At 46.4% G+C, this 25,713-nt stretch overlaps 2 protein-coding genes across 7 annotated transcripts; one reads left to right on the forward strand and one right to left on the reverse strand.

Moving 5' to 3' along the window:
* elgi (E3 ubiquitin-protein ligase NRDP1 elgi) lies at positions 1–5,885 on the forward strand. 6 transcript variants are annotated; one of them, XM_031972555.2, is made up of 4 exons: positions 1–148; positions 1,676–1,977; positions 2,428–3,033; positions 3,195–5,885. In XM_031972555.2, exons 2-4 carry the CDS (start codon positions 1,888–1,890, stop codon positions 3,462–3,464), a joined length of 966 nt encoding a protein of 321 aa, XP_031828415.1. In that variant the 5' UTR covers positions 1–148; positions 1,676–1,887; the 3' UTR covers positions 3,465–5,885. The 6 variants fall into 6 exon arrangements, with proteins under 6 accessions (XP_031828415.1, XP_031828414.1, XP_031828416.1 ...); XM_031972554.2 differs by having other exon boundaries at positions 4–148; positions 1,471–1,977; XM_031972556.2 differs by lacking the exon at positions 1–148 and having other exon boundaries at positions 942–1,754; positions 1,868–1,977.
* Positions 5,886–6,024: 139 nt separating this feature from the next.
* LanA (laminin subunit alpha) lies at positions 6,025–25,383 on the reverse strand. The gene is made up of 20 exons (XM_031972152.2): positions 24,879–25,383; positions 20,952–21,098; positions 19,050–19,457; positions 18,730–18,943; positions 18,106–18,315; positions 17,733–18,005; positions 17,514–17,651; positions 17,163–17,435; positions 16,694–16,993; positions 16,302–16,460; positions 13,145–16,224; positions 9,380–13,042; positions 8,763–9,303; positions 8,357–8,452; positions 8,068–8,268; positions 7,821–7,987; positions 7,278–7,520; positions 7,031–7,190; positions 6,645–6,872; positions 6,025–6,379 (listed from the first exon to the last, which is right to left on the reverse strand). The coding sequence occupies exons 1-20, from the start codon at positions 25,092–25,094 to the stop codon at positions 6,111–6,113; spliced, it is 10,986 nt and encodes a 3,661-aa protein (XP_031828012.1). The 5' UTR covers positions 25,095–25,383; the 3' UTR covers positions 6,025–6,110.
* Positions 25,384–25,713: the final 330 nt, after the last annotated feature.

Below are 25,713 nucleotides of genomic sequence, written 5' to 3' on the forward strand. Positions count from 1 at the left end.
TCAACGAAAACGACGTAATGTATCATCGTCGAACGTACTTCCTCGACATGTGTCATTTGTTTAAACAACATGTTTCACCCGAGGCACGTGAACCGAGTGGCCATACTCCTCGATGACCTCGTCAGAACAGGATAAAGAAACAAAACGGGTGAGTGAATGTGAAAATTCTGCTTATTTACTGGATACCAGGTTAACCCGAGCTAAATCGAACATTAACGAACAGATCGATTGTATGGACCATACTCGTAATCCAGAGAATCTCTTGATTCTAATATCGAGCATCGATCGATCTCCATTCTTCGAGTAGGGTCGACGGAAATTGAACACTATCGGGAACATTTAATTCCCAGATAAGCGTGTTCAACAATTCTGTTTTGGACAACAAAGGAAGTACTCCAGCCGCGCGCTTAATCGAACTTAATTACGCGGGAAACTTTAATTATCGATAACTCTGTTTACTTTCCTCGATTCCCGTGTCCACGATAACAATATTCCGTGGAAGCTTTCTAAAGAAAATCGTCGTGTTCGTTCGCTGAATTTTATTCATTTTTATTATTTTATTCGATACGCGTGTATATACGTTATCAACGGCGATGATTAAAGTTCTAGTTGGAATTGTAGATGAAATAAATGGTTTTATAATGATAGAAATAATGCGATTCGAATGTCGCGATGTTTGCGAAATGACGGCGTTTAATAAATTATGTGAATTCCCACCGCCCCGTGGCGCTACCCAGGAGCGGGCAGGTCGCCGCTGGTGAAAGAGGAATAGTGACGAACGGGAGAAACAAAATGAAACCGAGAAAGCATTTATGTGTGCAGCGACATACCTGTCACGGTCTGTGTCACTTTATTCTTCTTCCGACTGTCCATATTTTCGCCTATATTTGAGCCTATACGATGAGCCAGATAAAATGCAGCTCGACTGCCATAAAGTCTCGCTCCGTGCACCTTGCACGGAGATAGCCATTTGACACGATGTCCTTGAAACACTGCATCTAAATATGGAGTAGACAATTCAAATCCAACTCGTAAGAAACAGTGGGAAACTATACGGGAAACGATAGACTCCTGAGCAACGATAGGATCTTGAGAATTGGAAAAATGTACGTAGGTGGTCGAACCGCGAAAACGATATTGTTGAGACGCAGTATGCTCCATGGACGTTGTCAATGCTCACGAATGGTTTACAGATGTTGGAATTAGAACGAGAAACGAATAGTCTAAAGTAAAGAGAGTTTTCCTATCGATTTTCCTAGAGGAAGATCTTGCAATGTTGTGATGGATCGATAAGCGAAGATCGACCTTCCCTATAAAGCTGGTCGAAGGAGCATTTCTGATCATAGAGTTGAAACAAACGAGATTTCTTATCCGAGGAAACAATTAAGTTGTACGAATAGAATAGGAAACGAATACTGTTGATTGAACACCCCTAGCGGTGCTTTCACTAACCGGTGTAATTTCTTACAGATTCTATAGTTTCTCAGAGTATGGAGCAGGAAAAATAAAATAACACGATAGATGCCGCACGTCGGTGTACGGTCGGTTATGTAGTGTATATGTGTTCATGTCGTATATACTCTTCTCTCGCTCGAGCCGAGGACTGAGATCGTTGTTTGGAAAACAAATCGATAGAACAGTTTTTGGAATGATGTACTTTTATCTGTAACGTTAGATCGTAGTGAAGCGGTAAATCGGATACAGGATTGCCTAGGGCCTACGAGAACGTTAATGCGGGCCTGAGGATCGGACTGGTAAGGCGTTGTTGGCTTCGGATAAAATCGGGATCGGATAAAATCGGGTCGGACGAACTGAGTCACAACCAGCTGAGGAGTGGGACGCGTTCGATTACACTCGCCCGTTACAGAACTCTGGGGAACACGCACTATGGGGTTCGATTTGACCCGATTTCAAGGCGAAGTTGATCAGGAACTGATTTGCCCAATATGCTCCGGAGTCCTGGAGGATCCAGTCCAGGTATTATTTTCTGTTACGATCGTGAACGATCCGAACGCTCTTGATGAACCAGTTTCGTGAGTTTCCACGAAACTAACCTTACTTTTTTCCGTTTACTTTCCTTCCTCGTCAATAATACCTCGCTTTTACCGATCACCGCGAGCAAGGTTCCAGAACTTTGCCAGCGGTCGTTCCCTTTTATCCTATCAGGCGCCCAGATTTTATATTTTCGACAATTCTTATTGAAATCTTGATTTCTCTTCCTACTGTCATGCAATGGCTTTAAGTTTTTTTTACAACTTCCGCTCTGTTAAAATGATTATAACTGTTGGTTTACTTCTATTTGTTTTGTAAATATAGTGGATATACGGTTTTCGCTTTACTTCTAAGTAAATTGCGCTAATCATCCGTGCGTGTCTGTTACTAGAAGTAAGCTACTAGAAATGTTTGAGTTGGTTTAAAGACTGGTAGGTGAGCAATATGTTACAGGCACCTGAATGCGAGCACACGTTTTGTCGCACATGCATTACCGAATGGATAAAGAGGCAAGCAATTTGTCCTTTGGACCGCACACCAATTGCCTCTGAACAACTCAGAGCAGCTCCCAGAATTCTAAGAAATCTATTGGCACGTCTTTGTATCAGTTGTGATAATATCATGGAAGGATGTCAAGTGATAATCAAATTTGATAGTCTTCTTTCACATTTGGAACACTGCGAATACAAACCTGAAAGACCTATGTTGTGCGAGCAAGGATGTAGCCTTGTTATTCCCAGAAACGAGTTGAAAGATCATAATTGCGTGAAAGAACTGAGGAACATCATACATACGCAAGAACAGAAACTCGAAGATATGAAGCGTGAAATGAGTGAACAACAATTACAAATAACTGAGAACAGGAGAGAATTACACCTTATCAAAGATTCTCTTAGAGCATTGAAATTTCCAGATCCTGTTATAAAAAACACATATAATTATGTTGAAAGCGTTGAAATTGAAAGATGGTCTGCTAGCCTCCCCCGAGCAAAAGTAACTAGATGGGGAGGAATGATTTCTACACCCGATAGAACATTGCAGGTAAGAGAAACTATAATTTACATCATGATCAGTAGGTACTCATCGACGGTCAAACATAAGCTATTATCATTTAATTTTGCTTATGAGTATTATCCTTGTTTTTAAAGTCTTTCTTTTTTCTTTTTGTTGATTCTTCTGAATAATTAGAAATAATATTTTAGGCAATGATAAAGGTCATTTTAAGACAATATAATTGTCCACGTCACATAATTGATGAATTGACAGAAAATTGTCATGAAAAAAACTGGCCTTGTGGATTAAGTTCTCTTGAAACAAGACAGAATTCTAGACGACTATACGACACTTATGTTTGTAAACGAGTACCAGGCAAACAAATAGTGATAGCTCTCTATTGCGATAATAAACACATGCCACAATTTATGATGACTCCACCTGGACTAGTGATGATTTTTGCACATGGTATTGAGTAATGTTTTGTACAGATGCTGTGCGCATGTGAAAGATATTTTGATGTCCATTTATTTTGTTGTTTGTTACGATCACCGTGATTAATCTTCAAGGTGTATGGGATATCTTTGTAATTATATGCTGATACTGGGATATTTACATAATATGTCTGTATTACGCATTTCTGACGCAGGATATCGTTCAAAAAGTATTGGAACGAACAAATGGCATATGCCTTTTGTAATAAACAATTGTACAGTTGCAATTGCCATGTAATAAAAATCTAATTGATTGTCTGGATTGTTACACTGTGATATACTACAGTAGTGGTCTCGTAGTGCGCACAGTTCAAGAGTTTCCGGTCGAAAAGTTATTTCTATTGCCTTGGTGTTAAATCAAATCACAGAGATTGAAACTCTCATGAACTAAATTCGAATAGCCCAAAATCATTTATTCGATAACATAAAAATACAATTTCGAACTGTTTCTGACTGATGCGAATGAGAAACACGAGAAGCACTACGAGAATCGCGAAAGCCGTGCATTATGGAAGCCATTATTGTACTGCATTGAAAAAGTTCCTGAAATCGCGTGATAAATAGTGTGCAGCCTTTTAGTTATCATTAAAATGAGAGATCCTGTATGTACATTTCCGGAAATTCAACTCTCTTCGTTCGACTTCATTGAACGGAGCAACTACTTATCAACTATTTCAGGAAATTTTCCTACATACATAGAAATCTGTAAGTGTTTTACTATAATACTTTAGACGAGTAAGAAAAAAAAGTATAGAAATTATCGGTATGGTAATGGCAACTTTAAGATTTCAATGTGTTCTAAAAGATAAGTCTCAAATATTTGAAAAAAAAAAAGGAAGCTTTTCTTCCTTCCCTTATGTTATTTATATGATTCTAACGAAATATTCTGTTAAATACGTACACTGAAATAAACATGCTGAACAACGATCATTTTAATAAATCAGTTTGTATTAAGGGAATACGGCCGTAAATAACCGACTATTAATTTTTTCGGTGTACAATGTCACAAATGATTTCAACACACTAAAAATAGTAATCCACAATGGTCAGATTGACAATATGAAATTTCTTCATTGTCTTAAATATCGCTTTTTTCAAATAGCTTTTGCGGGATGTGTAATTTAAGAAAAGTTAATTAATGATTAGCATATGAGAAACAGTTATTATTTCGATTTTCTTTTTTGAAGAAGTAAGCAATAGTAATATTTTAGTTATTTTTTTCGCCCCTATACAAATATGTTGCGATATAATTCATTGATTGTAAGATGTTTTGTCACGCAGCTTTTTATGCCACAGCACCGATACACCATGAAATAGACATACTGTGCTTCAAACATCTAACATCTCGATCATGTGTTATTACTAGTTTACGTGTTACTTTTTATACTTTCTTCTGCATGTTTGAATTTTCAGTAGCTTAAAAAGTAAGCTTATTATTCTGATATATTGAATAATATGCGATTGGTCGAAATAATTTTTATAACATGAATATAACTTTTTATATAATTATAAATGAAAATTTTCTCGTTCTTTGTGATATCGAGTTAGTTCGTTCTGTCGATACAAGTTGATAGTTGTTATAACTATAATAAATCTGATCTTTAAGTACTTTAAGTCGTTTATTTCATAGTTTATTTTATTTTTTTTTTTCTGCACATCATAAAACTGCGCAACTTTCAGACTTCATATAATGTCAATAAAATAAAATGGGAAATTAAATAGAGTATTGCATCATTGTTACACTATAACGTGTTTTTCCGTATGTAAATTAACTACTATAAGTTTTCCCTACTAGCGATAAAGTATAATTTGCACAAACTGTGTGACTCTGTGAATATTTTTAATTATATTATTTTATTACTTTCTGTTTTAATTCTGCTAGATGTCCTTATATTTATTAAAGAGAATCGTACAATTTTTTATATGTAGTATTACATAACTTACAACTTTTATTATACGTATAATGCTCTTCTTTGGTTACATGTTACAATACCATTTGAACAATTACTATTAACTTTATGTTAAAATTTGAGAATTCACCTAACGTACAGTACAACAGTTTTCATGAGTGTTTAAATAATAAATTGATGGTTACAGTAGGATTACATAGTTGCATGTTCCACTAAAAAAGATGGAAAAATCGTAAGAACGTTCAGTCTTTTCTATACCCGGACACAGTGTAAACATTTTTCGAAAATTTTGCAAAAACATACTGAAAATATTGGACATTTATCTTTAAATTTATTATGCTGGCTAAGCCCTGAGATATGGCACTCGATACTCGACTTTTCCAATTTATATTTAATTACCTTAGACGCTAATAAAATATACAACTTTGTGTATAAAAAAAAAAAAAATGAAACCAATATAATTGATAGGAATCGTTTAACTCTACGAGTTCAATCGCAACTTTTTAACTATTATACAATTTTTTCCCTCCATTACTTAATAATACATCTTCGCTCGTACTTCTCGAACCGCTATGAGATTTCCAAGATTTAAAATTCCTTTTACCAAAATATATTTTAAAGATGATTGGAAGATCTTTTTCTTTTTTTTCTTTTTTTTTTAAAAAAAGGAAATAATTGAAATCTATGATAATTAATTTTAAGTCACAGATTTATGAGATTCTTATATCGTTGGACACACACCAGCGATAACTTTTCCGTAAGCGCGTTCTGGACCCAAAGTTATAGGTTTCTGGTTGATATGAATGTTTGCGATACATCCCACATATTGTGTCTGCGAGGTACTTCCCCTTAACCTCTTCCCAAGCATCGGATGGCCGCCGATGTAGATCGGGTGTTTGGATAGAACTCCTGCCACATTTTTACCACCGATACCTGGTGGTGCTGCTTTATGATCCACCGACAACAGCACGGAATTCTTCGATTTGATAGCTGCACAAGGAAAGTAAACAAATATTTCCACCTTTATTTTCTAGATTCATTATTCAGTTATTCTACTTAAACTTAAAATCAACTGACCTACATATATCTAATGTACTCTCTTTAGTTCATATTATTAGTTCATATGTAGAGTTATTTGTTTATAAAAAAATTAAAGTAATCAACAATTCATGAGCATGTTCAAATGGATACCCATCCAACTACATACTCTTTTCACCTATTATCTACAGTGCATTCAAATTATGATGATCCTTACCTCGAATATTATGCCAGTTACCGTCACACAAGGAGTTCGACTTCATTGGCTCGAAGGAGGTCTCTATCGAGCCTCTCGCTGTCTTCACAAGGAACTTCACGGTTCCGTTGATCATCTCCAAGACCAAGTAATCGCGTTTACCGTGGACGGACAATAAATGGCCGGAATTCGAACGTGGCTTGATGTTCATTTCGATGTCGACCGATCTGCCAACTGTGAATCTGTCCACTGAAATTACAAATTGTTATATTGATAACCGACCGACTGATAACGAGTAATTATCAATAATTATATTATATACGCCGCTCGTTCAAGACGAAGAACGAATAAGGCTTTACATTTATATCGTTACAAACGAAAAGAGAAGATAAAAACGTCACGAGTACCTGCTCTAAACAAATTGCTGCCGTTCCCAGGGAAGAAGAACAATCCTGGCTCAATCTGTTCCGAACATGGAATTACGCCCACTTTGTTTATCGGTTCACCGACCGATTGTTCGTTCACCATGAAATTGCCCAGACATCCGTTGAACGTTTCGTTTGTACCCTAAGGAGAAACACCATCGATTCGTTTTCAAAAATCGATTATTTGCCAGTAACGAGTGCGTTGACAAGCAACTTTTCATTTTCTTACAATCGTGTTGTATATCAAGCCAGTTGCGTCCTGCTGGATTCCACCCACGTAGAACGGCGGGCTCAGGTTCATGGTGTCCGAGGGTCCTTCGGAATAACCTACGACCTTCGGCTCTTTGTCCACTATCAGTTCTCCGTATTTCCCTCGCCTCTTAAACATCACGGTGTGCGGTTCATTGTCGTTCACATTCCGTTCGCTAACCAGCAACACTGGTCCCGTTCCGCAATTGAATTTGTAGTGTATCTTGAAGAATCAGAAGAAGTCGTATTTATACATCTTGAGCCTTGAATTGTTCGCGATCGTCTTACATTACACATGGCATTCCCAAAGAGACGCTGACGATTAATCAATGGAAAACTGAATCGCCTCGTATATTTTTCCGAATTCGACGCCGAAACGAGACGCACGAGTTCATTAAAATTGTTTATATACAAAAGATTCCTGTTACCATGGAACGACAAATATTCAGTAGAATGAATCAGATAGTAGATCTCAAGTGTGGTTGAGAGACTTATCGGACTTATCGTCTTCCGAACGCTTTACCTTTCCATTCATGACGTACACGGCGATCAGGTACTGATTGTACGAGTCCAAAGTGTAGAAGATGATTCCTTCGTCTGCCCCTGTTTTCAGGTCGATCTGGAAATCATAGCCGTCTCTGTACCTGCCGTTCAACGATCTGTATTCCAATCTGCTGCCTCTTGCGGTGCCTGAGCAAAAATTTACGAAAAATCTCTCGTTGCCTTCTTCCATTTTCGTATAACAATATCAATGTGAATTCTTTGTGTACCGAATCTCCAGGAATTCTCTAAGTCGGGATCAACTGCCGAGTAATCATAATAATAAGGCAGACGACACTTGTCCACGTACAATGGCGTCGTTCTCTGAGTCGAAGTTGTGGGTTCAGTGGTCGTAGTGGTCTCCTGGCCACGCCCCTCGAGATTAGGCTCCTCTTCGTCCGTTTCCTTATCCACTTCTACTTCGATTACATCTGTTGGGTTCGATTCAATAACGAATACGATTATCACCGCAGATAACACCGGTAACATTCGAATCGTTATCAATAAGATCGTACTTACTGATTTGGGTGGACACTTCAACATTATCGTCTGTGCTTTCCGTAGGTAGCAACGGAGGCAGCACGTCCGGCTCTGGTTCGACTATTGGCGGTGCACCTGCACAAGGCAAAGTTACTGTTCAGATCGCCCTTAAACGGTCGACGAAAAGAATTAAGTACAGATAACAAGCGTATCCCTAGGTCAATGTATACCAAAGCAGCAAATTAAATTAGTTTCTCTTATAGATTAATTCTAAAAGCTTTCGACCCGTTGGATCGAGATTCAGGACCTTAGCTGGTCCAAATTAGCTACCTCGTTGATGCTAGCTCCAAGTATCACCGAATCGAATACCAGGGAACTTGTGAAATCTCGTGAAATCCACGGTGTTCGTGTGAACAACAGTTCATATGGAATCTAGCGTACACACCTGACGTGTCTCCGCCTTTGCATTTCCCTAAGAAAGCGTGTGGCCTCTCCGTCGTGTTCGCGAAATTGATGATGACTCCGTTCAGCGTGGTGTCCCCGATACAGCCCACGAATGGCGTCATTTCGCCGGTTGGAGGGATGCCGAACGTAGCCGACAAGCCGCCGATGTACAAGCTACCGAAAGGTATGTTCAACTCCGGCGGTTCCACGTCGGTACTGTAGTTCTTAGTGTCATCTATGTCTAGTTTCAACGAGTCCTTCGAATGAGTGGCAGTAACCACGTGCCACTCGTTGTCATTGAACTTGATGCCGGACGAGCTCGTTCTTAGCGCTTCTCCCTGACTGTTGAACACCAAGACCCCGTCGAGCAGAGACAGGAAGCTGACCGCGCCGGTTTCCGGGTCGCTCACGTAGAAGATCAAGCCGTCGTTCGCCAGTGTCTTGAACTTCAGGTTTATTTGCAGTACGGTGTCCTGCACAGTTATGTTCGGCCATTTCACGTAACCCGGTACGTTCTCTTCGAAGGACACTATGCTGGCGAACTGCGAAGAAAAATAATCGGATTAAATTGTCTGCGGCACGCTACCTGTAACAAGTTCCAACGAAATCGATAATCACCCTGACTGGACAACCGGGAATGACTCCGAACGCCTGAATGTTGCGCGTCAGGTCGACCACCGTGTCCAAGATGACGACTTCGTCGATGCAACCCTCGAAACCGTCGTTGGTCACGGGATCGTAAGGGTGCCTAGCCTTCGGCGGATACCCTCCGAAGTAGATGTGATCCGAGGAAACGAGATTCTTGTTGTTTCCTTCCGCTTTGCTGCTCACCTTGTCTACCACGTCCACCTTGAGGACCCCCATCTTCTCGAACCTGAGTGCTTCCAGGTTGTGCCAGTTTCCGTCGTTGTACTTGTTCGCGGATTTAAGCGCGGTCTCCCCCTCGCCGAGGTCGTACTGGTAGAGCACGTGGCCGTCCCTCATCTCGATGGACAAGAACTGCTTGCCCTTGCCCATCAGGTATATCAGACCGTCCTCCGTGAACGTCTTGAAGTTCAGCTTGATGCTGAACTTCTTGCTGTCGGGTGAGATCTGGAAGTTCTTCTTGCTAAGGATAGCATACCCGTGCCTATCGAACCTGTACCCGGTGCTCGGCTGGAAGTTGACCAGCTTGTCCCTCTCGACCGCCGGTTTCTGGTTGTTCTCTCCGTCGATGAAGTTCCAGAAGGACACCGGTATGTCCCCGATCACGAGCTCCTCCATCTCGCCCTCGAACGAGGACGCTGTGACGGCGTCTTGCATGTTGAACGAGGACGGGTAACCGCCCACGAACAGCTTCGAGTGCTCCTGGTCTACGTTGAATATAGCGTACGAGCCGGGCAACACGTACCCTTTCTCGTACGCCTTGTCCTTGCCTTCGCCGATATCCTCGCGTACGATCAGCTGCACGTTCCTGCCGGTCCTGTCGACGATGATCTGCCGCCAGACGTTGTCCGACACGTATTTATTGTTGATAATCTTCTCCGGGCCGGAGCCGAGGTCGATGATCAGCACCGGGTAACCGTTCTCTATCATCAACGCCATGAAGTCGTGGGTCTTCGTCCTGGGCTGTTTCTCCTCGTTGCCGAGATACAGCAGGAAACCGTTGGTGCTGTTCGTGCGGAAGTACATGGACACCTTGGTGGACGTGGCCAGGAGAGGAAGACTCTCGGGATTCTTCAGCTCCAGAGTGGTGTTCCTGTAGAACGTCAGCCCGATCTTGTACCGGTCCGCCAGTTCCCTCGCGTTCGCGATCTTGCTCTTCACTGCCTCGATCTTGGCCTGTATATCGTTCTCCTGCGCCTCCATTGCCTTCTGACTGCCGTTCAGATCGCTTAGCATCCTCGTTATCTGAGGCAGATGCTTGTCAACCATGTCCAGCTGCTTCATCGCCTGGGAAACGTCTCGGACCGTCTCCGAAATATCCTTGGACAGTTGTTTGGTGTCCTTGAGGTCTTCCGGTATCTTGTCCACGACACCGTTCATGTTATTCACGGCGTCCTTGATGTTCCATTCGACGTCCTTCACTTGATCCATAGCCATCTTGGCCACGGTCGAAGACGGCGCCGGGATATTAGATAGAACTTTGTCGATATTGTCTAAGAGGTCCTTGTTCCGTTTGTTCTGTTCGAAGATGTAGTTCGCGTTGTTCCTCGCATTTTCCAGGTCCTCCTCCCCTTTGGTTTTGTCCGAGATGTCTGTAGCCGACTCCAGCAACCGCAGAGAATTGTTCCTCGAGTTCAGCATACGCTCCTCGACGCCGTCCAACAGATGGGTCACGTTGTTAACGGCGTCGAGGGCCTCCATGGTGGCTGCGTGTGCCGCCTCGATGGCTACTCCTATGTTCCTGTACGCGGACACAGCTTTAACGGCGTCCGTGTTCCTCGTGTCCGTCAGCAGACTATCTAGATCCAAGGATCTGTTGTAAAGATTCTGAGCGTGGCTGTAGGCTTGGTTCACCGGAGCTAGCAGGTCCACCAGCATCTGATCGTTCTGCAAAATGGTAGCGTTCAACGTCTCCGTGGGATCGTCCGCCGCTCCCTTCATCAATATTTCAACGTTCCGATCCGCGATGTTCAACGACTCGGCGGCGTCCTGGTTCAACTGCTTGCCGGCCGCGATGTCCTCGCTCGCTTCCGAGGTCACGTTCTTCACCCGATCGAAGTAGCCGGTCTCCGCGGCGATCCTGTTCTCCTGGTTCAGCCTGTCCACCATGCTGACCAGCTCCTGCGCCCTCCAGGTGATCTCGAGGAGGTCATCAAACTTATCGGTCACGTTCGTGATCTTACTACCCATGGTCTCAGCGATAGCGGCCAGCTCGGTGACCGGCACATTGTAATCGTGCATCTCCGACACGAGAATGTTCGCCTTGTCCGCCTGGTCCGTCGCGCGGTCCCGGAAGCTCACGAACGATACCTCCTGGATCTTCTTCAAGATCTCCTGCGCCTCTTTCAGTGCGCTGTCCACCTTCGCGCCGGTGCCTAGCTCGATGTTCGTGGCCAACGATTCCACTTCACCGACCGTGGACGTCACGCGATCTATCTCCTTGATCAGGTCCGCCTCGAAGCGGTTCATGTCCTCCAGCGTGTTCTGCGCGGCCAGCTTCCACTTGTCCGCATCCTCCGTCATGAATTCGCCTTCCCGTTTCTGGTTCGCCACCTCCAACTCGAGCCATTTCACCTCCTGCTGCAGCGGCAGGAAGTTCACCTTGCTGGGGTCCAGGAGCTTCACATCCGGATAAAGATCGTTCACCGTATCGTTGATGAACTTCAATCGTTGGTTGGTGAAGTAACTCTCCGCGACCGTGTTGAAGTTTCCGATCACGGGATCCAGTCGAGTCGACAAGTCGTCGGTGACGTCCAAGAGATCCCCTGTGCAGGAGTCGCAGGCGAAGCAACCTTGGCTGGGTATTAACACGTGTCTGTAAGGACAGTGATCGCATTTCTCCCCGATCGCGCCCGGCAGACAGGTACACTGTCCGGTGGTGGTATTGCAAGAGACGCCAACGGAGTACCCAGTGTTGCATCCGCAGGACGCGCATCCCTCTGGCCCGTAATTCCAGTAGCCAGGGATGCACTGGTCGCACTTGCGACCGGTGACGCCCGGCTTGCACTTGCACTGCCCGGAGACGAGGTCGCATTGACTGCTTTCGGACGCCAGCCCACAGTCGCACGGTTTGCAGCCCTCGCAGCTGTCGTAGCCGTAGTGGTCGGGCGCGCAATAGTCGCACTTCTCGCCGATCACGTTCTCCCGACAGAAGCACTGGCCGGTGGAGCTGTCGCAGTGCTCCATTCCGCATCTCTCGCAGAGACAGCTGCGGCAATCCTTTCTCTCGATCGCGTCACCGTAGAAACCGGGCTTGCAGAGGTTGCAGGCCTCGCCGTAGGTGTTGTTCAGACACTGCAGACACTCGCCGGTCATCGAGTCGCAGGCTCCGATTTGATTGGTGTCGATGTTCCCTGAACACTCGCACGGCTTGCAGTAGTCCTCGTACACCTCTGGCTTACCGTAGTAGCCGGAAGCGCAGACTTCGCAACGAGCGCCGTAGTAGCCTTCCAAGCAGTCGCAGCTGATCTTATTGCCTTCCTCGTTCACCTCGCAACCGGTGGCAAAGTTGTTCGACGGGACGGGCAAAGGACAGGCGCAGATCAGGCAATCCGTTGGCGTGCCACCAGTGGCATTACCGTAGTAGCCTTGTTGGCAGAACTCGCAGTGGTCCCCTGTGGTACCGTCTCTGCAATCCTGCGAAAGAAACATTTCAAGTTGCATATCCGTTTGAAGGAAACTATCATTTGTTCGCCTGGAATTCTTGCATCATTTACCAAAGTATCACGCAGCTCTTACCAAACATATCCCAGTGTTCACGTCACACGTGTCCGCGTGTCCATTGCATTCACATCGGACGCAACCTCCGTGAGGTCCAGGCTGGACCCTGTAATATCCAGGCGCACACTCCTCGCAGGACAAGCCTTGATAATTCTGTGGACATTGACACTCCTCCACGCTGCTGGCTGGAATATTGTATTGACTCGAATAGAACTCCGTCGTCACGTCCAGGGTAACGTCAGACAGAGTGGCCATGATGCTCGGGCTCCAATACGTAGCCCTGATGTGCAGCCCCTGAAGATTCTCCAGGACGATCATCAGTTGCTCCCTGGTCGCGCTCAGTCTATTCTGCGTTAAGAAGTTCGTCTCGACCAGCTCCAGCGAGGCCTGGAAATACGTGAACGATGGCGGTTGCTCGTCAGCGTAGTAATAGAGCACGGTATCCTCGCTCTGCAGGATCACATCCGCTGCGCTGACCGCGTTGCCGAACGGTCCGGTGCTGTAGTGCACCGTGTAATTTAGGAATCCTCCGTAGGAGGTCAGCTTGGCACCCAAGTAAGTATCGGGCGCAGAGAAGTAGACCACCTGTCCGAAAGTGTCGTTCTCGGTCAGACTGGTTTTTATGCTAGTCCCGTTGAACGCCTGCGGATCGGAGAACAAGTACTCCACGTTCCCTTTCTCGCCCGACACAGCGAGACCCCACTTGCCGGATATGTCGGACATCTGGGACCTGTAGAGACTCGCCGAGGCGCATCTGGTAGTCTTCCCGAAGCAGAAACACTTGGTGCAACCTTCCTCGTTGCTCTCCTGGATGTTGAAAGTGCCTTCCTTGCAGACGTCGCAAGCGGACCCTTGGACGTTCGTCTTGCACAAGCACTCGGCCGTGAACTGGTCGCAGATTTCAGCGGTGGTGCCTCTGGTGTCGCAGTCGCACCGCTCGCAGTGCGGGAACTGCGAGTAACCGGCACGACACTTGTCGCACTGTCTGTCCACGACGTTCTCCTTGCACCTGCAGCTGCCGTTCGACAGGTCGCACTGGAGATCACCGTCGATCACGCCCAGAGGCGAGCAGTTGCATTCCTCGCAACCGATTATCGGATGGTACCCGTACGTCCCTACTTCGCACTGGTCGCAACGCTCGCCGGTGACCCTCTCCGGACATATGCAAGCGCCGGTCTTCGGTTCGCAGAGCGCCGTAATGGGACAGTTGCACGGCCTGCAGTTGGGGAACCCGTAGAACCCGGTCTTGCAGATCTCGCAACGTCTGCCAATGATGTTCGGCCTACAGGAACACTGTCCGCCGAACTTCTCGCACTCGAAACTCGTCGCGCCGTTGATGTCGCAGTTACAAAGCAGCGCGTGGTTGTTGTAGTTGGTCGTCAACGAGAATATCGAGTCGCGACAGAAGCCTTCGTCGGTTTTGTTCACGTGGAAGTGATTGTAGCCGCACTTCTTAAGGAACTCCTTCGTCTGATCGAACTGGATCTTCTTCAGGATCTTCTCGTTGTACTGCTCGCTGGGAATCACCAGAATGTAATCCAACCAGATCCCGTTCCCGGCATTCTCCTTGAACGTGATCACGAAGTTCTCTATCAGCTGGAACCTGACGTTGCCGTCGGCCTGCTTGACGACGCTTCGACAGCCGCTGTTGCTGGGACAATGAGGAACGGATATCTTCGCCTCGTAGAACTTCCCATTCTGCACCAGCACGTCCAACTCGTATTCCGGATAGTCCGGCTGGTAATATTGCACCACGAACGTGTAGTCGCCTGGCTGGAAGACTTTCGCGTGGATGTCGACCATCGTGTTCTTGTCGTCCAGGTATATCAGCTTCGTGGTGTTGTCGTAGATGCCGAAAGGTTTGGTCGCAGCTTCCGGTACCATCGTGGCGCTCTCGAACTCGATCTTCTTGGCGTCCGCGGCTCCCGGGAACTGTCCCTTCACGCACACTCCGTCCTTCCTCACGCAGATCGACTTGGGCATCACGTAATCCAGGGACCACTGATAATAGGGAATAGCCACGACAGAGTCGATGGCTACATTGGACGTGGGCTCTCCGGTCAAGATCAAACTGATGTAATTCGAGGGGAAATTCATGACAGCCACCCGGCCGTAGGTGTCCGTGACCACTTGTCTACAGATACTTGTATATTTGCACGGGTACAGGGTCGCTTTTCCCTTGCCGACCGTGTTCGCCTCTATCAGTAGGGTCGACGTGGTTTGTTCATCCTTGGGCGTGACGTAGGTGACCAGTAACACGTGGGGACCAGGCTTCGAGACCCTCAGGTCGAAATGTATCTCCTCCTGTTTGTCGTTGATCAACGGCACCTCGTCCCTGTCGATTTCCCGGAGGATATCCTTCTCGACGAAGTACTCGGTCAAGGGGATCCTGACGTTGTTCTCATTCAAGAATCCACCCGCTCCGTGCACGGAGTCGAACCTGGAGAGAATCGGATAACCGTAATGACGACAGAGTCCTTTGGACCCGACCTCGCAGGGAATGTTCACGTCCTGCGTCAGAATAGACGCCTCGTAGTATTCGGACGGGAGGAGGACGAAGTAATCGAGGAAGAGGCTCTTCTTGGTAGCGATCTTGAAGAACCACCGGCCTGGGTCCATCACCATCGGCTCCGGATGGTTACCGTGCGCACCGGCGACCGTCACGAACGAGGGTTTCACGGTTGGCTTGAAGATCACCTTGAACTGTTGCTCCACTCCTAACGGGTTCTCCGGCGTGATCGTGATGCTACCGAGGATCGGCTCGTTATTCGGGTTCACGTACTTGAGGACCATTCGATAAAGCGAGGACTTCTGAATGTACACTGGCAGGATGATCTCGTCCTGAAGAGCAGAGAACACCGCGTACCCCTTCCAGCTGAAGCCTGGGAAATGGTCCTCGGTGAAACCGTAACGGACGTCGCTGTTACTCGGCGTTTTGCCGTCTTCCACTTCGTATTGAAATTGGTGAAGCGTTGGGAAGTAGTGAGTTGCCAGCGGCTCGTTACAAGTTAGACCGGTGACTCGGGCTTGGCACTGACATTGACCCGTCTGCTTGTCGCAAATTGGGTTCACCGATCCACCGATGTCGCAGGCGCAGTCTGGACAGAGGAACGAGAGAACATTGATAGAATTACGGTTCAGTTAAAAGGAATTCTAAGATGATATGCTTGCTTACCCGAGCAGCCGAAGAAGTTGCTCTCTTGAAGATTGTACGTGCCGTCCACGCACTGATCGCAACTCCTTCCTGCGACCCCTCGTTTACAGATACATTGACCGTCCTTCGTGTCGCATTCGCCGATGTTGCCAATGACGCCGTGCATGTTGCAGTGACAATCTTGGAAAGTTAATGAATCGGAATTAAATTCACCGTCGATTGTACTCTCGGCTGAAGAATTTTCATAGAGATAACAGTAGAAGGAATAGGGTTCGAAGGAATGAATGGCCGTAAGGTATAAAGCTAGTTCAATGATTCGAGTCCCTTCGAAAATCTTCCCTTCTTTAAGAAGCATCATTTAACTCGCCCAAGTTTTCTGAAACCTAAACGATTACGTTTCTCGGTGGGCTCACCTTCGCAACCCTGTGGATTGTAAGGTTGCAGGTTCCAATAGAGCGGTTTGCACTCGTTACAGATCCTTCCCTCGACGCGATCCTTGCATTGACAAAGCTCACCGGCCGGTACGGAACCGCACCCCTGGAAGGTCTCGACGACACCTGCTGGGTCGCAGTTGCAACCCTCGCAGGTGGGGAAATTGTAAAAGCCTTCCTTGCACTGACTGCACCTGGCCCCATCGAAATTCTCGCGACACTGGCATTTACCTTCTCCGTCGCAGGAGGCGCCGATGGAACCATGACTGTCGCAGTTGCAGGCTGCAACGCATTAATAACAAACGTGTTCATGCTTCATTGCAAAGAAATATTTTCAACTAGGTTTAATTAGAGTTCCTAATCGTTGTATATTCTTTTAGATTCTAAAGCAAAATAGCTGAATACCTATTCCAGTGTCGTCACATTAAAGAGTTAAAACACAACCATTTACCTATGCACTCTGGATACATGTAGTACCCCGGACTGCACTGATCGCAGGTCTTCCCAGCGAAATTCGTGAGGCAAGAACATTTCCCTGTGACGTCGCAGCTAATGGACGACGAACCTATCGTGCTGCAATTGCAAGGCCTGCAATTCGGATACCCGTAATAACCGCTGATGCACTGATCGCATCTGGGACCACCGTATCCTTCATTGCAAAGGCAGCTACCACTCGTTTTGTCGCAGATCCCGGGCTTGGTTCCACGCGTGTCGCAGTTGCAATCTGAAGAAACATTTTCAACGATTTATCATTGCATGCTTGTTTCTTTATTCAACTATTTTAATCCTCATTAATACGCACAGGTGCAGACGGGATAGTTGAAGTAGCCGTCTTCGCAGATGTCGCAAGTTCGGCCGCCATAGTTGTTCTTGCAGGTACAGTTACCGGAAACCGCTTCGCAAATATCGTTCAAAGACCCCAGTGGATTGCAGTCGCAAGCTAGAAGATGGATAACGCGTTGAAAATCTATACTAGCCAGTCATTCCAGTTTCTTGTTCGAAATTAGAGTGTTCTACTCACGGGAACAATCCGGGAAATTGTAGTAGCCTTCCGCGCACAAGTTGCAGTAATGGCCGGCATAGTTGGACTTGCAGGGACAGGAGCCGTCGATCGCCTCGCAGTAATCACCGTCTGTACCATTCTCGTTGCACTGACAGGGCACGCAGTTCGGGTAACCGTAGTACCGGTGGTTACAACTGTCGCAGTCCGGTGCCTTATACTCTTTGCGACACTCGCACTTGCCCGTCTCATCCGCGCAATTCCCGGTCAAATTGAAATTATTACAGTTGCAAGCTGCACGTGGGAAGAAAAGTGACATTTCAGTTGGATAGAAATACGGACTGGAGAGGAGGAATCCATCGGATATGATCGATTCCAGAGGAAGATCGCTCACGTTGACAAACGTCGGTTGCGTTCAGTGGCTTGCCCAGGGGTCTGTAGAAGTTCGGTTGGCAGCGGTCGCAGTTGATTCCTTCCGTGTTGTGTCGGCAGTTCTGGCACACGCCTCCGCCCTCGTAGTTCCCGTGGATGTCCAAGGACAAGTGGTTCTCGTCGATTTCTGGATCGTACTTGCATTCATCCGTGTGGCCGAAACAGTTGCAGGCTGGCGCAGAAACGGCGAGTGTTAATTCTTTCAGAGGATGCCTGACAATTCTGTACGCAATCTGATAATTTTCATGCAAAACGAAATCTTTTTGTTGTACTCATTCGTCTCTCGTGTCAGTGTCGGTCTGAGGCTTAACCCTTTGCACTCGGGAGGTGACTAAAACTATAAAATCTGATATTTAACGTTGAACTTCGTATAATGCCTCAGAAAGTGGCCATTATTGGCTTAAAAGTGGCCATTACTGGCTCGCGTCGATGCCCGAGCGTTGTAAATGGACAAGTCCCCTTGTCTCTGCAGTTCTAAATCTCAGGCCAACGACACTGACGTCCGAGACGAATAGTAGATTCAAGTTTAGTACTAGATTTCTTAACGCATATTCAATTCCTAACGATTGCGAGAAGGTCCGCTTACGTTCGCAAGTGAACTTCTTCGCGGTCGTGGACTGCCGCCACTTCTTCTGCTCGAAACCTTTGCAGCAAGTCGCGCACTGAGGTCCGCAGGTGTTGTGCTGGCACCTGCAGAAGAGCTTCTTCGGCAATTTCCGGTCCAGCACGTCGCACGTGTCCGCGTGCCCGTTGCACATGCACCGGCCGCCGATGCTGATGTCTTTGATCGAGTAGAAGTACTGCAACCAAAAGGCTTTCATGTACTCTTATCTTTACGCGAAACGAACGTTAGTTTCTCCATCGAAATACGAAATTATGCTCGCCCACCATTTCGAGGACACTTACTCTCCTGGTAACCGTGGGATCCTCCCTGACCAAGGACATCAGATGGCCCAGCAGATTCTTCGTCCTGAGGAATCGGAAGCGGACGTTCGTGGCCCTCGTCCATTCCTGCAGCACCGTCGAGTTGAAGTAGTGCTTGGCGGACGGCCGATTGTTCAAAATGGAAATCGGTATCTCGCCGCCCTCCAGCGGCACGATCTGCGAGTGCTCCGTGGTACAGATCACGCTGTCGTCCCTCGTGATCGGTTTGTAGCTGTCCACGCCGAAGTAAGTCAGACAGTCGCTCGCGGTGTCGGAGAAATATTGCCACGGCGTCCACGTCTTCCCGTAGTCCGACGACTTCTCGAGCACCCAGAGTCCGGGTCTCGGGGAATTTCCCATTTTCAGGTAGAGGTACGCTACGTGGAATTCCTGGGGAAAAGACGTTCGTTTGTCAACTTTCGAAGTTAATGATTCTTATTTCACGTGGGAATCTTCGAAGGGCTAGAAGGTGATCTCTGTTACTCGAATTTCATCTGTGAAATGCCGTTCGGAGTTTCAGATTTCCAAGGATACCGAGTGAAATAGAATTAGGAATCATGGCGCTGTTAAAGTGAATTACGATGAATTGATGTTCCAGTTTCTAGGTTCTCGTGTTTGAAATATTCTGTGTTCAAAGTTGATGTTATATTCGAGGAAGAATGGAGAGTAGGATCTTCTCTAATTTTTAAAGAGTCATTCCTCACCCTGCATTGCGAATTTTCACGGTTCAGCCGATAAAAAAGAAATGCGAAGGAAGGGAAATACTTTCGACGTCAGACCACTCGATTTAGATTCATAGAGTGGTCTCCGTGGCCGAATGCGTTCTGCTCGGAACTCGTTTTCCGGGCTCTCGGGGACACAATATGAGAGCGCCAGGCAAAAACCGACGACTGAGAAACAGATGTGTGCTCCCAGGGCTTTCGGAAGCATTACGATCATGCCTGCGCTCCGAAATTCCCGGACACGTGGTCGGGAACGCACGGGAAGGAGCGCGGCGCGAATGAGTCCTTCTGAGAAACTGTTTAGCGAAAAGACAATAACCCTCGAGAACGCTCACCCGCGGTTTCTCGAGGCATACGAAACTTTCGCGAGATTCCTCAGCCTTATGATAACCACTAACGAGCATCCTCTCTCCGTTTAAAACGGAAATTGAGCACGTGAACATTTGTTCAAAATTCATGAAAAATATGAATACCGGAGATCATTTCCTTTGTTTAAAATTATTCCATTATCGTGAGACCGAGAACACGTTCGTTATTAATCAAAAGGCATCGGAGAAGTTCAGATTGATGAAACTGCAGAAGGGAAATCTGATAAATTGATTTATTCGCGACGTGCGTATCGGACGAGATTAAAATTCGTTGAATCGTTCGATCGCTCGAAACTGGATATCTTCGTGAAATTCTTGTGTATTATATTGTTGCTATCGATGCGAACGTTTCGATCGGTTGAACGAACGAGAAGGAGCGTCCACGGGCCGCACAGTCCACCGCGCTCCCCAAAAGCCGCGTTTTCTATTGTCCTCCGGAAGCAACGCGATGATAAATCTTTCCCGCTTCGCAGGAAAACGCCTACCGTGCGATAAAGCAATTTGTTACAGATAAAACGCTTATTCCACAGTCTCATTGTTTCCTGCTGCCGTTAATTCTCCCTCTTCCCGTCTTCGACGCTCTCCTTTCTGGAGCGTTTATAACAAACCAATTCGCGACTGCCGAATCGCGGGCAAACATCCATGAAACACGACTGCATATTAATCATAAACTCTACGAACTATCTATTCTTTCGAATGCGTTTCAAATAAAATACCGTAAGAACACAGAGTTATCTAGAACAAAATGCGAAAGAAATTCGGAGTGCAAAGGGTTAAGAAAATCCGGTGCTCACCTGTCCCAGGGAGATCGTCAGGTTCACCTCGTTGTACTTCATTCCCCTGGAAAGCGGCGGCGATTGCCACCAGGTTTCCATTCCGTCGACCGCATGCTCCGGCGGATGCATCTTCTCCGGGTTTTCCGGGTCGCAGACATCGCATACCTGCGTTTACACATCAACAATGTATCATTCTTTGTATCTTCGTCGATATTTTCAATTGCCCCGACGTAGAAAACACGCGGACTTCTAACGAAAAAGACGAGACCGCCGGTGATTTCAATGCCTGGCATTCTACTCGCGGGCTTTTCTTCGGAATTCCACTGACACGGATTCCTCGAACAAAAGCTCGACGAAGCTCGAACTTAACTCGGTCCTCGACAGAAAATTTCGCTCGACTTCCACCGAATTAGCCCGCGAAAATCTGTATTCGCATAAACATCCGCAGTCCGGTTATCGCGCGTTACTTAATTGTTACAGTAGCCAGAATCTCGAAACCGAAGCAACAACTGTATCTTGAACGTAAAATAAGATCGCGTTCGGAAGTCCTCCGTTTCGCGATGACTCAATCTAATCGGCGCTATAAATAGATCGGCGAACCGATCCGACATCTCCGGGATCGGCAGAAAAAATTCGAACCGATTCGTCGACGATGGTAATAACAGCGATGCCTATCGCGCACGGGAAACCGCGCGATAACCGCGGAAATACGCGTGGAAGTTAAAAATAATTTTCCCGCGTGAAACTCGATCGAGAGAGGGGAAAGAACAATGATTTTCCTCGACGATGCTCGTAGAATCGTCGAAAAATAGCGATGAATTAAGGGGACCACGGATTTTTGTCCCGATGAATCTTTATGGGACACTCGTGTCAGTCGGACCGCACGGAATTCGAAAAAAACGAGATGGTCAAGTGTTATCGAGAGGTCACCGTTATCAGCCGTTCCTTATCGGCCCTCTCACTTCTAGTCTACATGACGTTTTCTTTCGCCCGCGTAAATAGACACACGTAACGCCGCACGAACGGTGGCCATTGACCAGATCCTCGGCTCGCCGGCGCACAGTGCGGCCGAACGGCCGTTTTCTGGACAAAACTTAAAAAATATGAGTGATAGAAAAACATTCTTCGGACAGAAGATTGTCAGGTATAGAGCTGAACCTATGGTGATCATATTTTCTTCGCATTATGGGGACATTACGAAGTTTTTTCAATGACAATGGATACTTCGCGTTTCGATTCCAACGTGATATAAATAGAGAACCGGAATCTATTTACAGAAAATTGTTATTCTTGAAATGTTAATCACGTTGTATAGCAGCAACTATTTAGCAACATATCGATAACAAAATGAAACTGTGCGGTGGCCCGAATATTTGCATCGTTAACGTAAAATGATTATCGATGGTCTGCGGATTTCATGCACTTCCAGCGTGTTCGCTCTTCTAAACCCGCATGCTAAAAGTTCTGCACGAACTTCGGTGAGATTTCAATTATCTTTGCGGTATGATAGAACTCCTAATAGAGTACAGACATATTTAATTTAATTGAATTACAGGTTTAATTAGAAAATCAGTCGATTAATTCGTTGTTTCCTGTTTACTCCGGCGTTATGAGATCGATGATACGCTACCGAGAAATGATAAAACGATAGGAGGAAACTGATGGAAGCAATACTCGGCGTCGCGTAGCGCGTTAAACCGAGCATTAACGTTTGCAACGAGATACCAAACGAATTATGATTCTACAATGATCGTGCGTGTTGCTCGGTGAAACCGAGCGCTAATTCAGAAACAGTTTATCGCTGCGCGTCGTAGGCGACGAACGATACACTAGATCTTCCGGACTGGTTCTCAGGAAGTCCCGAAAAAAGACACCGGCCTGAATATCCTGTAGGCCGGCGGAGTCTGTCTCTTTGTCCTGATTCGCGGACTGACCGTTCTCACGTCAGTGTCCGGGGTAATTATCCTCTCGGATTACTCCGATAAACTACGCGCAACCCGACGTGCTCCAAGTCCCTTGCATTTACTCAGAATCTACTGCAAACATTGCCGTTATTAAATGCATCCTGATAAACGCGTATTCCTGCCTACTTCCGAGTCCTTCTAGGAACAGCGGAGCCCTTCGTTAACTCTGCGTTCGAGAGATTGCTCTTATTCGCCTGATTTGACTTGATACAACGAAATGATAAAGTTCAATATTTAACTTTGGCAAGACGGAATATTCATATTTCGAAGACTGAGTCGACGGATGAAATTACTCGAACAGTTTTCTATTAATTAAGCAATTGATATGTAATTTAGCTTCATCTCTTGAAGGTTTTATATATTCCAAAGAATCCTCGTTTACAAGGGGCAATAAATGTTGAGTATTCAATTTTGCATAATACATAGAAACATCGAAATCAAATAGTTTTGTTTCTTCGTTTATGTATTAAATTATCGTTCAGCTAGTTTCAACATCGTCTACATCCCATCGGAAAAGTGAAGACTCGTGCAAAGAGTTAATGGAATCTCCAGCTCTTCGAGCAGTGTGTAGAGAGTAAGCTTTAGAAGGCGAGAGCGTCGTGAAATGGGCATGAATGAAATCGCGCGAACAATTTTCCCTGCAACTTCATTAAAATTAAGCGGCGCTCAACGGTTACGTTTGACATCGTTGGGGTTTCAACGATGACGCGATCCCCGACACATGGCCGGCGTCGTTCGCGGGTTACTCGTTACGCGTCGATTAATGAAAGACGTTCTTTTACGTTATGATTTCATTCACGCCGCCCCGCACAAGCGTTCGCCGCGGCCTGCCCTTATCGCGTCTCCGAGATAGACGCCGACACGCGAAGAGAGAGAGAGAATAGCAAGTGACCCGATGATTGCTCCGCTCGTGACCGATATTAAAAATACTTTTCCCCGAGCGGTTCCAGTGGAACGCGAATTGGATCGATCGATTTCGTCACGATCGTGAATTTTATTCCGTTTTCCCCCGTGGTTCGGAGCGAGGGAAAGGAAGTGAGACGAGAAGGCAGGCCAGTTGTCGTGGGATTGATAAACTTTTGGACTCGAAGGACCAACCGCAGATAAAAGACGGCGTGGAACTATTCGGAACGATCTGGGGCGACCGGTCCCAGATAAATATTAAATAACTGTGCCAATCGAATGGAAGGCGAAACGAAATCGAGGAAGCCTCGTCGAAGATATTTCGCTAATTCTTCTCGAGAATTTTTCCTCGAGGATAATATATTCTCGTCGCCGATTAAACACTTAACGGAACAAGACTCGCGCGGAGGACAACGACTTCAGATTCGTCTATGAACTCAATGAACTGTTCGTCTAGATCCAGGCAAACATTAGGTTGAGTCATAAGCAACTTCTATCTGCCGCGTACACTCTGCTGCAGTGAAAATTAATCTTTGAAAAACACTGCTCACGGAATGGCCTGATACGACTAAGCTACTGATCTTTACGCAAATATAGTTTACCGAGATATTCAAACGAGAATATCACTCGAACGTATTATGGAACTTCGCCTCTTTTTATATTGCCTTCGATACGCTGCGACCGGTAACCCTTGCGCGGTAATCTAGTATCTACTTTCTTTCCGATTCGAAGACGACCCGCGTTCCCAGAATCAAAATCAGCGCGACGAGTTTGAAATCTCGGAGCGTCGAGGATTAACGAAAGACGCGAAGCTCTAATTTACTCCATCTGAACGATTCCCGGCGGAGAATCTATTAGATAGTAACATAAATGAATTCAGCTGCGGCAATGTAAACTAATTCGAACGCGTAACTCTGAGAAGCCACTTCTGGTAAATACATTTCGATCCGACACTGTTATTCCACTGTTCCGTCAAACAAATAATACCGTTTAACTAAACGAATAATAGTATTTACGTTACGACCCAATAAATTCCCATGAAGATCCGCAGTCCGTTGGGTACCATAGGCATACAGACCTGGCCCTGTATGAGATTAATGTCCTCATGTTGGTCAGCGTTCGCGCCGACGAGCTTGCAGTAGAGCTCCGGGCCAGGGGTGTCCACACCGCACGTGGCCGACGCGACGATCTCCTTGCCCTCGGCTAGATTGAAGTAAGGCGGCGTTAGGATCTCGCCTCTCGCCCGGTGGACCAGAAGACAGGCCAGCGAAACAATTAGCAACCACCTCGCCATCCTGACAGTGGACAGAGATCGAATCCGCCACCGTCAGAATCACCTCTCCGCCTTCGTCCTCTATCCACGTCCTGTCGCCGATCCTGCCAGCCAGAAAAAAATCTTCCCTTCCTCTTCCTCTTTATCTCGATCCTGCCTCCCTATTTCTAGCCCCCTCTCTCTCTCTCTCTATTTCTCTCTTTCTCTTTCTCTCTCTCTGCGTCCTCTCCCCAAGAGAACACGACGAGATAGAAGCCCGTTCGCTGATGATGCCTGAACGGCTTTTCGGTGCAGACTGACAGGCCGGAGGTCACCGAGGACCGACAGCCTGCGATGGTAGAGGGGCGGCGCGGGTGGTGTGTGCCTAGAAGGATGGACAACGCAGCGCACGGTATACACACTTCGAAACCATATGCCATCCAGTGGCCCCTACACACGTGCGGTCATTCTATCCTGCTCCACGGGACCATTGTCTCCTTTCTCTGGGACTGAATTCGAAGGGAATAGTATATCCTGATTCGAGGCTTCGAATACTTGGAAATGTTTATTTGCTCGGAATTTAATGGTGGAGTTATGTATGTGTGTGTGTGTGTGTGTGTGTTACCGTTTCGAACGTTGAGATGTAGGAGAGATGTGGATA

This window comes from Nomia melanderi, chromosome 7 (genome assembly GCF_051020985.1).
Source record: "Nomia melanderi isolate GNS246 chromosome 7, iyNomMela1, whole genome shotgun sequence".
Classification (NCBI taxonomy): domain Eukaryota; kingdom Metazoa; phylum Arthropoda; class Insecta; order Hymenoptera; family Halictidae; genus Nomia; species Nomia melanderi.